Raw genomic sequence first — 13,465 nt, forward strand, 5'->3', positions numbered from 1 at the left:
GTTTTACTGTGAATGTGGTAGGTTTAAAAGAAAAGATTTGTATCTATCTGAGGTGTGCTGCTTTTGCAAGAATACAGATAATTATCACAAATGGTTACCCTTCCAAAATGGTGGAAGAGTATCGTTTAGGAGGTACACTCAGGATGCTCTGAATATTTGGTATATTAATGAGTAAAATAAGATTTAAACCCTACATCCCTTCCTTCACCAAAAACAGTAGGAAAACGGGCAAGTGAAACTACTTGATTTTTTTACTCACAGACCCAAATGATGGGAACACAGGTCAAATAGCAAGGTTATTCACACCCTGAAATCTGTTCAATGAAAAATTAGATTTGTACTCAGACACTCATATGTGGATGTGTAACATGGAAACCATAAACTTGTTTCCTTTTCCAGGAAGCTTGGTTTTGGAAAGGAAGCAATTGCTTCTTAGGGCTAAAGGTGGCCAATGCCACTTTCTTAATGCTAAAACCAAATAAATCAGATACTTAGTAAGATCCCATCCACTTGGAAGACAGAGAGATGTCGTGAGGACAAAATGAAGATCTATAAAATCATGAGTGGTGACGTGGACTGACGTAGTGCTTCTAGACATGGTTTAGTGGTCATGATGGTATTAGGTTGACATTTGGACTTGATGATCTTAGAGGTCTATTCCACCCTAATGATTCTGTGATTCTATGGAGACAGCCAGGGGGCATCTACTGCTCACTTTGTCTTTCCCTTCACAGGGCATCAAGTGAAACTGGACCGAGCAGGTTTGAAGCTGAGACAATGGTCTGCTGCAGAAATCCCTGTCTCAGGATGCTGTGGGTGATAGAAGGTGACGGGGTTCCCAGGGGAGCCTGGGGACAGTCAGATGGAATACTGTGAGAGTTACTACACAGACTGAAATTACATCTGGTTCAGGAAGCCCCTGAACCACAGATGGTTTTGAGGGTGTTTGCTAAGTTTTTGTACGCTTATCCTTCTCTCATGCTCATCCTAACACCATTGATTTTTCATTCCTCAGAGAAGGAGTGTAGAATTTTTGTCTGAATTGTGTATTACATTTGATCAAAATAACCTACAGTTGAATGTCAGACTTGTCAAATTGTTCTGGTCAGAAAAACCCAAACAACCACAAACCACCAAGAAAAAAACCCAAACTCAAAGCAAACATAAGACCATAAAAGAAAGAAGTTATACCAAAATGCTTCTCTGTGACACTGCAGTTACAGTATACTTCAATAATCCATTACAAAATCATTTTTTTTCTTGTTGAGAAATCTGCTTGCACAGTGTGGGAAGTGGTAGAGATTATTCAGCTCACAGAGTCATAACTGTCTGCAGAGAAATATGCACCTCTAAAGCTGTGTAAAACCTTGGGGCAGTAAAGCCTTGGTAAAGTGCTCTGCTCCGCTTGCACTGGCAGAAGAACCTGATTTCTTTGGTTTAAAGCCATCTCAGACATGTGCAGAAAGCACTTCATGGAGCAGCAGAGAAACTAAACGCTATTTGATTGACTTCCACTGGCAAAATACACGCCCAAATCTGATGGCAGGCTAAGGCTTATGGTACAGGTACCCAGAAGAACATGGTGGGAACAAAATAAAATTCCCCAATTCAGCAAAAAACCCTCAAAGAGACAGGCAGCAAAACACTGGAGGAGCCACCACTGGTAATTTCAGTGAACAGGTTTCCCACTGGCTTCATTCTGCACATCAAGCAAGTGTCCAGCCTGCCACAGAGGAGAGGGTGGAAGAGGGTGAGCTCCTGCCTGTCGTGCCATCATAAAACAAATGTACCCAAAAATGGCACAGGTAGAGGAAAATGACAGACTGTTTCAAAGCAAGGAAAACATTTATAAAGAATTCTTCAACAAATCACGTGAATTTCTTCAGCAAGACACTATTTTCTCCACTCTGCACAGTTGGCAGATATTATTCCCTGTTTATTTAAAGCTCACAGATTTTTAGGACAGCAAGTAAGGAAACAAACAAGCAAAAGAGCTGCTGACACCTCATTTTTCTATTGCCAGTTCAGGGACATCCAGAACTCTGGGGGAAAAGGAGCATCTAGATTCTGCTAACAATTTGAACCTGCAATTAGCATAATCCCAAGAAATCACCCCTCATGGAAATGGAAACTTTCACCAGAGTGGTAGTTTAAACGACCATCTTCTCTGTGGTGACTTCACATCTCTCAGCAGTGAATCAACTCTGTAGATTTTGCAGTTCAGCAATAATGGTTCACAGGAAAGAAAATACTAAGAAAGACAGGAAGCTAATTTTGAGCCTTTTTAATTTTTTTTTCTTCCTTTTTCTTTTTTTTTACGCATATGCTTCGTTCCCATCTGGTACATTCTTTTATTTTCCTGTTGTGTTTGAAGACTGGGAAACTCTCCTGACAGCAACCATCCCTATCAGTTGCAATGTTGCAGCCCAGTACGGTCAGCACTTTGCAAAATGTGGTTCTAAACATCTTTTGCTATAGTAAATAGCGTACAATAAAAATCACAGCATCAGAAGAGGTGTACGCAGAACTGAAGCAGGGACACTGTTATGGCAGAATAAACATGCCTCGAAGGTTGGTGTCAGGATGCCTGCTCCTTTTGGATCATCAATGCCCACTTCCATTACTTTCTGACAGTACAAGAAGGTGGAGCCCATCGTCCTGCCAAGTGTATCAAACTAGATCACCATATGCACTGGCATGACTGTGCTCAGTGAAAATCTTGTTGTATGGGTAGCTACACAGCCTCTGTAATTGCAAGCTGGAGGCTTGCCTGGTCTTCTGTTTTGAGCACTGGGAATGTTGTTTCAGGTTATGGGAAATGACTCCTCCAGCAGCTTCTCTCTTACCCTGCTCCCAGCAGAACCAGAGTCCGTAATTGTCCATTTCTGAGATCCATTTTTCTCCGCAGTTACACCAGCAGCAACACATAAGTGTAAGCTATTGGCTTTGTTCCCTTAGGCATTTTCCTGCAACACCTCTCTGCCCCAGTCCCCTGAAACCCATGGCCACCTGGCTAAGCTTTGTTTCACTTAAAACAGGAGGCAGGGACAATTTCCCTGCATCTGTATACTGGAATCCAACTTCTGAACTTAAGGAAACTGCATGCACTCCGTGCTCCTATGGAGCATCTAAGAAACTGCCATCCTCTTTCACTTACAGTCTCCCTATGCAGGAGGCTTATTACCTAAAGCACAGATCCATGATTTCAAATGTCCAAAGTTCCTAGGACCTTGGTGGCTCACCTTACCAGACCCTCTCCATAGCTGAACAAAGCAATTTTTCTGTTGGAAAGTTGTAAGTGGGATGCAGGAGCAGCAGGAGTACAAGATGTTGCAGCAATGCTTTCCACATATCTTAAATATACACACATATCTCATGACAAAGCTGTCACCATTTCCACCACTCCATGCAACAAGGAGATGGGTTATTTAGGAATGAACAACATGAGTTCCCAATTGCACAGGTGCAGCAGATAAATGCCTGAGAGGAGCAGGTGAAACCCACCTAAAAGATAAGGGCTGGGGTTAGCTCCTTCCCTCATGCTTGCTCTTTCCACGGTTATATGCACAGCAGGAAGCAAAGGAGAGATTGGAGATAAGGTGAACAGTTAATGATTAGGTATGCTCTTCACCTTCTCTTTTGTGAAACTGGTTTAAACTGGAGATCGCTGTCACAAGGGTTCAGTCCCATTAAATAGAGAGCTTGCCACAGCATGCAAGAAATGTCTTGGCATGTTGGTTTTGGATACAGAATACACTTAATTCAGAGGCAGACCCTGGTGAGGAAGAAAGTAGAAGAGCCTTGAAGTTACGGAAATGCTTTGTTTCTCATATATTGAACACGCTCCTGCTAAGGGGAAGGCAGAATCACTTGCAGAGAGCTGAACCCTCAGGGTAAAGAAAGAAGGTGCCTTCAGAAATACACTGTCTTTCACTGCGGCCTTGCACCCCCTTTTCTCCAGTATGTGAACGTCAGAGAAGTTATTTGCTTATGTACAGAATAGTTTGAGAGAGATACAGCTCCCTGTAACCAGCTTAAGTGCTCCCAGCAAAGGCACAAATGTTTCTGGTCTGCAGCCCCCTTTCTTGCCAATTTTGTCACTTGCAGACAGCATAACAGTTCTTGCTCAAATGGGGAAAAAACACACTTGCAAAATTAATTTTCTCCATTTCATCTAACATTTAGAATACCCTTGCACGATGTCAAAGGATAGGTTTCTCCTGTGCTGACCTGCTAAAGCAAATACAGTAGCTCTGCATCCATGTGCACATTGCCCGCAACTCAGGGTTCCAGTAAGAGAACCATAATAGTCATCCTGTGTATTTGGGACACCACAGGAGGAGTTAAGCCATATGAAGACCTGCTCAGGGCTTCTGAATATGAACATTTCATGACTGCCATAAGCCCATTGCCAATGTTATACCTGAGATTATGTAGGAAAAAGCTGTCCAAGAGGAGAAAGGATCCTCTCTGGTGAAGACAACAATCTGCTAAAGGGTTGCAGCAGAGATTTCATCTGCCCTGCACACTTATAATTATAGCTTTCTGGTCACCAAATGCAACCACCACAATGCACACAAACAACGACCACTTAATTAAAATCACCATGCATCTCAAACAACAAATAAAAGGATGGCATTGCTCCCAGAATAGGAGCTCTTAATGAAAAGTGACGAATGCGGGAAGGAATTTCCTTTTAAAAAACTCCCTCATGAGCATTGTTGAAAGGGGACACAATGGAAAAATGTCTTATTGAGATGGTGAAGTAAAATTATTTTAGGAGAAAACATGGTTCCTCTGATATCCCATGGGGAAATTCCCACTTTGATCATTTTGATGGAGCAGTCATCCCCATTTTGATGCAACCAAGATTTTACCTGCCATATCCTTCTTTCACTGAATGCCTCTGGGTCACCGGAAGCAGTGTTTCAGGTCTAACACAATCAATGTTCATTTTTGACTGGGCCACCACCATAATGAATCACAGAATCATTAGGTTGGAAAAGACCTCTCAGATCATCAAGTCCAACCGTCAACCCAACACCACCATGCCCACTAAACCATGTCCCAAAATGCCACATCTGCACCTTTTTTGAACACCTCCAGGGATGGTGACTCAACCACTTCCCTGGGCAGACTGGTCCAATGTTTGACCATTCTTTCAGTAAAGAAATTTTTCCTAACGTCCAATCTAAACCTCCTCTGGCATAACTTGAGGCCATTTCCTCTTGTCCTATCACTTGTTACTTGGGAGAAGAGACCGACCCCCACCTCACTACAACCTCCTCTCAGGTAGTTGTAGAGAGCGATAAGGTCTCCCCTCAGCCTCATCCAGACTAAACAACTCAAGTTCTCTCAGCAGCTCCTCATAAGACCTGTTCTCCAGACTCTTCACCAGCTTCGTTGCCCTTCTCTGGACACTCTCCAGCACCTCAATGTCTTTCTTGTAGTGAGGGGCCCAAAACCGCACACAGCATTCGAGGTGCAGCCTCACCAGTGCCAAGTACAGGGGCACGATCACCTCCCTACTCCTGCTGGCCACACCACTTCTGATACAGGCCAGGATGCTGCTGGCCTTCTTGGCCACCTGGGCACACTGCTGGCTCATGTTCAGCCAGCTGTTGACCAGCACCCCCAGGTCCTTTTCAATCTGGCAGCTTTCCAGCCACTCATCCCCAAGCCTGTAGTGCTGCATAGGGTTGCAGGATCCAGCACTTGGTCTTGGTAAACCTCATAGAATTGGCCTCAGCCCATTGATCCAGCCTGTCCAGATCCCTCTGTAGAGCCTTCCTACACTCAAGCAGATCAACACTCCCACCCAATTTAGTGTCATCTGCAAACTTACTGAGGAAGCACTCGATCCCCTCATCCAGATCATTGATAAAGATATTAAACAGAACCGGTCCCAATACTGAACCCAGGGGGACACCACTTGTGACCAGCCACCCACTGGATTTAACTCCATTCACTACCACTCTCTATGCTTGGCCATCCAGCCAGTTTTTTACCCAGCTCAGAGTGCACCCCTCTAGGCCATGAGCCGCCAGTTTTCTTAGGAGAATGCTGTGGGAGATGGTGTCAAAGACTTTGCTAAAGTCCAAGTAGATGACATCCACAGCCTTCCCCTTCCCCTTCACCTGGTCATAGAAGGAGATTAGGTTGGTTAAACATGACCTGCCCTTCATGAACCCATACTGGCTGGGCCTGAGTCCCTGGTTGTCCTGCACCTGCCATGTGAGTGCCCTCAAGATGAACCGCTCCATAATCTTCACCGGTATCAAAGTCAGGCTGATGGGCCTGTAGTTCCCCGGAGTCCTTGAAGTACAAAGGTTTAATTGACTTTCCTTCTTCCTCCCATGTCTGAACTGAAACTGAACATGGGCTGAGACCCACAGATGCTGTTTCCCTTCAGTTGCTGACAGGAATAAAGCCACACTTTCCTATGCATTTACAATTTGATCAAGGCTGTCAGGCTCACAAATGGCTGCTGAGAGGTGACCAGGTCATTGGAGTTTGAGACAGTGAATTAAAAATCAGATGTCCTATGAATGCCAGATTCCCACACTTAGTAACTCCACATCAGCATTTCTTCCAAAATTTCCAAGTTTTTACACTAACCCTGAAAACGGGTAAGAGCTCAGGGCCACCTGAGTCCTGTAGTGACTTTCTCTGAGGCATTATTTGTGGAAAGTGCTCAAAAGTCTGTACAGAGCACATTGCTAGCACAAATCATGAAACAGACAGGTTTATCCATTATTCTGGATAATCCTTAATACCAGCCATAAATGACAGGCAGTTGAACTCCATTACCTAGAAAGCTGCTAGAGCTAATGTCCAAGATCATGTGCATAGCTTGCTAGCACTGACCTTGTTCTACTACAGCCTGAGCTAGATGGAAAATTCAGTGTCTTCATCTAGCAATTTATTTTTCTTCCTAAAAATAAAGTGGAATTTTCTAGATAATGTTGCATAGAACAAATTCTGAAACTCCTTGTATTTTCTCTAGCAAACCAGCAAAATTCTGAAAGAAGCTACTTTTAATCAACTATTTTTTCTGTATTTTTCTTAAAAATACTTTTTGGTTAAAGCCTGTTAAGCAGGCTCTGATCTAAGTTTTCATTCATAAAAATATACAACGAGTTTCCTTTAGGGTGAGTAGACTTTTTGTAGAAAACCAGTTCATTAACTCTCCCTACTCTCATGGTGTCACTAATTGTCTTTGGTTTAAATCTACGCTATTCAATGTACATCCTTCCACTGTTTGCTGCTGAAAAGGAGAAAGACAGGATTTGGTAGGAATGGGCTTAATTTAACCACATTTCCACATCTCCAAAGAAAAATGTGTGTCTTTTTTTACCCTCATGCCCTATACATGCCTTAAATATCTCCTTATGCTGCCAAACAGGACATTGTAAAACTTGAGGAAACATCCCTGACTGCAGCAAGATGCTGAACGTGCAAAGAAACACCTATACAAGGCTGACCTTGACCTACAAAGCAGGTGCTGATCATAACATTATGACAATCATTAATTTCTAACTCTTGTGTTAAGAAATGAAAAATAAATCACAAAGTTTTTAAGTGAAGGCATCCAAGCTGAAGCTATGATTCCTTATGCTGGTTTCTCCCTAAGTAGGTATCTGGGGAGGATCTCTATGCGTTATTTTTCACTTGGCGAGAAGTTAGATCAGAATCAACAAGACTACGATTTCAGCAGAATTTGCTTTCCCTCTTTATCCAGTTTAATTGCACATACGACAGACATCTCCACTTGAAGAAACTCAAACTTCCACAGGACACAGCACAGTAAGCGGGAAGAAGAAATTGGATTTTCTGCAGTGGAAAGGGAACAAACTGGTCTGGCTGGTCAGCACAGAGCAATGGCCAGGACCTGTAGGGACGACATCAGCGCTAATTCTGGTACTTGAATCATATCCAGCTTTTTGCTTGTTATTTTCAAAGTAATGGTAGAAAAGACTCAAATGAAGGAATTAATACATAGAGCTGGGCTTTGTGTTTTAATCCTTACAGTCTGGCTAGATTAGCCAATTATTTCAGAGTCTCAAGGCCTCACATCAAAATGTTTTTACCGAGGCTTCCTCTCTTTGCTTCTGACTGTGGCAGCTTGCCCACTGACATTGAGGCTTTCGGTGCTGATCTGCATGGCACTACGTCGGATCTCCTGGTGTCACAGGCCTGTGCTTAGCAGCTGTGCTGTACAGGGCTCCTGTCATTTGTGAGATAAAGTTATTAGCACAAGACCTTTTCTTTAAGCTTTTGTCTAACGTTGGTTGTGAGCTAAGGATACTCTCGTCTGGTGCCTGAGGATCTGTCGCTGGGGTGTTTGAGTCCCACATTCAGGAAGGGAAAGACTGCCTTGTTTTATACCCAAAAAAAAGGAGGGAGAGAAACTTCCCTACAAGCACAGGGGAACGCAATTGAGAACCTGAGACTTGCCACCTTCCAGCTGCCAGTATCCTTTCAAACTGGTTACACTGATGAGATGATACATGAGTTCACAAATCACCATTCTGGCTAAGTTTCTCTTTCTTTGAAGAGGCTGTAAGGGGCTGGGTTCCTCTTGCTTTTTGATTAGCCTTGAAGATCCCACATATTTGCACCTGCTGAAGACACACGGGTCTGAGAGGGCACCAGTGCCCCTCTTCAGTTAGGGCACAGCTCCCTGCTGAGTCCTAGAGCCCAATGGGGCTGCTGGACATGCTATCCCTGCCTCCTCTCCAGTTCATCAGGGGAGTCACATTACTCCAACATGAGACCATAGAGAGACCAGAGACCATAAATGATGAACACGATCATCACTGAGAGGGTGGATAAATCTATGTGCTTGGCAAAAAAAGCATGCTCAGTGTGTGATCTAGGGATGCTAAAAATCCTACTCAGCCTCGGCCTTGGCATCTTGCCTACACAGCACATAAAAGAACTGGCTTCATCTCCAGCCAGTTTACTTCTGGAAAGCTTATTTAATCTGACAGGTGTAGGATCACATGCCTCAACACTGAACCTTAGCAGTATGCAGGAGGTATTACTGCTATGTCATTACTTTATGTCAGGCATCCCAATGCTTCCCTTGTGAATAGGAACAGTTGGGACATCACACTACAGATTGCATAGCAAATTCATCTGCCAGCCTTCTCCCTGAACCATCAAAGGCAGAGACCACCCTGGTTCTGGCAACACAAACAGACCCCACAACAGCTTCTCATCACCAGCGTGTTGCCTTAAGTAAGGAGGAATGGGTAAGCACACCAAGCCTATGACCCGTGCCTTTGGCCGTCTAGTGATGGGTTAGCTGCTGATCCTCAAGGCAGGGTGCTCATGGCTTCAGGCCACAGTGGCTTCAGGCAGGGTGCAGAGGACTGCACAGTCAGTCTACTGCACCGACAGGGGAGAGCCAGGGGACTGTAACAAGAAAACGCAGTCTGGATCTGCCTGCTTTGATGCTTGGCTCCAGAACCCAGATCCATTTATAAATGGTCAAATTTTTGCCATGCTGTTGAAGGTTCTAACCCCCTTCAGAAAACTGTCTGCATTTCTTTGTAATTTGCGTCCCTGCTGTGAGGTGTATCTGGGAATCTGGAACTTCAAGGTCATCTCAGCGACCCATACGACTGCTGAGTGGTTTATGCAGGTTTGTCTGCACAGGTGCTCGGGGTGTGTGGGGGTTTGTAACAACAAAGCCTGTACAGTTTGGATGAATTTCACACTTAGCTGACACACCTGACAGGTTTATAAAACTGTGAAACGTTTGAACAGCTTATTAAACAGCAAACTGTGCAAAAAAACCCCAAACATCCAGCTACCAGAAGAAGCTTCAGGGATGCGGTTGATTCCTGCCTCCTCCAGTAAGAGCAAGGTGGACTCTTCTGAACCGCAACAGGATGCGACAAGCGTACTATTTAACTGCTCCTGTGCAACTCCTTTGTCTTTGCCTGGGTCCCCTGAAGACCTCTGAGCCAAGGAGGTCTTATTAATATATAACCTCAGATTTCAAAACAGCTCCTCCCCTCTTTCCATGGGGCATTTTCTGTCAGTTTTGCTCTTCTAGTACCTTGAAAATGCACCTCTGCAGCAATTCCTCCCAGGAAGCTGAAGGAAGGAGAGGATGCAACTGCAGAGAGATAGGACCCCTCCAGAAAGTCATATTCTTTCTTCCTCCTATGGTTAGTCCATCCTGACATACAGGACACTCTATTTTGCACATCTGAACTTCCTCAAAGAAGGTCAGATCCTTCTCTGAGGCTGCCCTCAGGAGGTTTATCATCCTTCCTTCAGGCTTTATCTTTTTTCAAATGTGTAGCTTAGTCACCTCCAGGGATTTAGGCAACATAAAGTCAGTGAATAGTCATCATCTGCTGCTGTTTTCAACTTGTTGCTCTGTATGATGCTGTAGGAGTCCCTAGTGAAGGATCTGTGTGAAATGTGTATTTCTCTTTACTTAGCTCCTGGATTAAGGTGCAAAATACAGCTTGTGGGCAGGTTGTGATATTTTATATGGTTTGTACATTCTGATCTCCTGCAGGAGCTTGTAGAAGAAGTGAAGGTCTGACCTCCTAAGCTGGCTGCACCATTGAAGCCATAGTGCAGCAGAGCAGCAGGGTCTGAGGAGCGTGCCCCACTGCCCCTCCCTGCAGCCCCTCTTTGGCCTAAAAGACATGCACAAGGGAAATCTCTGACCTTTAAATGCAAAGACCTTAAGAAACATGCTCAAAAGGCAAAAGGTGTTGAAGGATGTTGGCAGAGAAAGGTAGAAAGCACCATGTTAACTTCAGGCACCTGCCTCTCATACCCTAGTCTAAGGTTACTTTGTCACTGAATTCAACGTGGTATTTGCTCCATGCTTGCGCTAAACTAAATCAATCATCGTCGTGTACACTTCCTGCATTTAACAGCACGGTAATAAAGTCGGGGAGTAAAAAGCTATTTAATGGGATCTGCCCTTGGTGGCCATGTTGCTCCACAGTTTCTGAGGCAATGCTGGCTTTGCTTTAGCAGAGCTGACTCTGCCAGCTTATAGAGCAGAGATGTGTAATTTCTCGACACTGGCAAACCTACTCAGAGATACTCTATTACATTGGTGCAGTGCTCATATTATCTCTTTTTTTCAGCTAGGGGTAAAGGAAAAAGGAGAGAGTTAAAGGAACAACAGCTCCCCATCTACCTAACAGGGTACATTTGCCAGAGTAAGGTGAGAATCAAAACTCCTATTTTTATTTGTTTCAGACTAAGCCAAAATCAGCTTTGCTGAGAAACACCAAGTGTTTTTCACCTCTTTATGTTTTCAAGAAAACTGATGGCTCTCTGCTGAACTACTTAAATCTTCCACACAAAGCTAACTACAGTTTGATGGCTGTGCTGATACCTGAAAAGCTGGATCATTGCAGGGCCCAAATGGGACACAATTACAGGCTTGGGCACAATGCTGCACACAAGCAACTCGCATGTCTTTGCAAGGACCTGCAGGAGGGGTTATAAAACCAACACCCATGGTCCGCTAATAAAAGACACCCAATGCTTTTCCAGGGATGACAGAAGCTCTGGGAAGAGTGCTGGGAATTTATTTCCAGGTACAGAACAGGGGATAAAAATTCCCCATCCTCTGGGCAGTAGCACTCGTGTGATATGTAGTTCAGTTTTCCTCACAATGAAGGAATCCAAGGAAGGTTTTTCATAGAGGTCTGAATGTTAGTGGACCACTCATCCTGCATAGGCAGGAGCAGCCGAGCTCTGTACGAAAGCCAGCTCCCACAGCTCAGGTCAGCATCTACTTGGCTGCAAGTCCCCTCACAGGAGGGGACCAAATAGTTCAAATGAGGAGAGGACTTAGACGCCTCAGTAAGGTCAAATTAGAAAGATATTTTATTTTTTGCTAATAGAGATGGCAAACCAGGCTTGTGCTCCAGACAGTGTATAGTGTTAAAATACTCACTTTTTGTAAGGTCATTTAAAAAGAGATAAGTACCTCCATCCTTGACCACTCCTGCCACTCACTGTGGTTTCTTTGGTGGCCTCTTTGGATCTCTAAATCCATGGCTGAGACAGCCACACTACCTTGATTTGGTTTCTAACTCCTCTGCCACCAGAGATGGGAATCTTTACTTAGTTTGCAAGCCCCTCGTGAGGCTTGCACATATTTATGCACAATATGTCACTACCACATATTTGCATAAAATATAAGCTAAAAATGTACTAGTTCCTGCCTGGGGTCATTATGTCATGACAGCAACAGTCTCACAGCCAGACCTAACCATGGTGCAAAAGAGTTCTGCGTAAACTAAATGGATTCCCAAATCCTGAGTCCAGATGGATCAAACCCGGCATTTTGTGAATTTTTGTGGCTCATATCCTTGGACAGGTATCTTGCAGAGATGCTATATTGTGTTTCTCCAGGAAGAAACAACCAGAATGTACCTGAGCTTTTTGTAAAGGAAAAGCACATAGTGTCTGTCTGTCATTAACTGTATTCAGCAGTGCTATAGATGGACACTGATAAAATCAGGATGTTTTTTAACTGTTAGGGGAAAAGGTTTCTGACATGATGGCTCATAAAAGCAGGGAGAACTGATTTTCCACAAAGATCTGCTCACAATTCACAACTTTTTTAGAAGATTCAAGCTTTTTTCTGTTGAAGGACACTAGTTTGGCACCCTATCAAGCTCTAAGTAATAGCATAACTGTTAAAGAAAACAGTAGTACTTTAAGTATATTATCACTGGGATTTTAAAATGGCTTTACCCACTGTCTTTAATATGAACAGAATGAGGTCACTGTTTGCACATCTGCAGCACATGCTCTTCCAGTGCACCAGAATAAACTTCACAGACTACATCACTGATCTGGCAAGCATTTGTCTCCTGTACCACTAAAATAATCTGTGATCCACTTTTGACAAGGGTCAGCTTGCTTGCAAAATCACCCCTCTGTGCAGCACCTAGAAATAATAGATTTACTCCATCTGTAGACTACAGCCACAGCAACTAAAATGTTTAAAATGACAAGTTTGTAAGACTAGCTACATACGACAAAGAAAATAGGGCACAGCACTAAGCTCTTACAGCAAGCTGAGTTTTGCTTGACAGAGCATGCACACTGCCACTAAAATCAGATCATGGCAAGACTGCTAGTAGTGATGCTACTGAATTGCAAGCTTCTGTCCCTGAAATGCCGGGAGTTTCCTAGGTATCCCCCCGCTCAAGCAAGGACTGATTTACAGAAGTGCTCCAGCAAGAAGACAGTTCACAATGAGTTCACTGCTGAGCTGGTTGCTCTGCAAGGCGAACGATGCAGCCCGAAGGCAAGGTGCTATTGATCAGTTCAAGCTACTCTATCTGTACTCTCCATAGTCTCCGGAAAAATCAAATGTACAAAACCCTCTGTTGCCAGGAAGGGATGGGGAAAGGGAGACCAGCATGCCCTTTCTGCCATCAGACAACCTACAACAGCTTAT

General features: G+C 44.0%; 1 protein-coding gene across 1 annotated transcript in view; it reads right to left on the reverse strand.

Annotated features, from left to right (window-relative positions):
- The window catches only part of LOC104343423 (paralemmin-1), an 85,726-nt gene extending 83,072 nt beyond the window's left edge, over positions 1-2,654 (reverse strand). The window contains exon 1 of the mRNA XM_086480049.1: positions 2,565-2,654. Coding sequence (XP_086336175.1) covers positions 2,565-2,654 — 90 coding nt within the window. The remainder of the gene's footprint in view (positions 1-2,564) is intronic.
- Positions 2,655-13,465: the final 10,811 nt, after the last annotated feature.

The sequence above is a fragment of the Leptosomus discolor genome, chromosome Z, assembly GCF_034619465.1.
Source record: "Leptosomus discolor isolate bLepDis1 chromosome Z, bLepDis1.hap2, whole genome shotgun sequence".
In the NCBI taxonomy this organism is placed as follows: domain Eukaryota; kingdom Metazoa; phylum Chordata; class Aves; order Leptosomiformes; family Leptosomidae; genus Leptosomus; species Leptosomus discolor.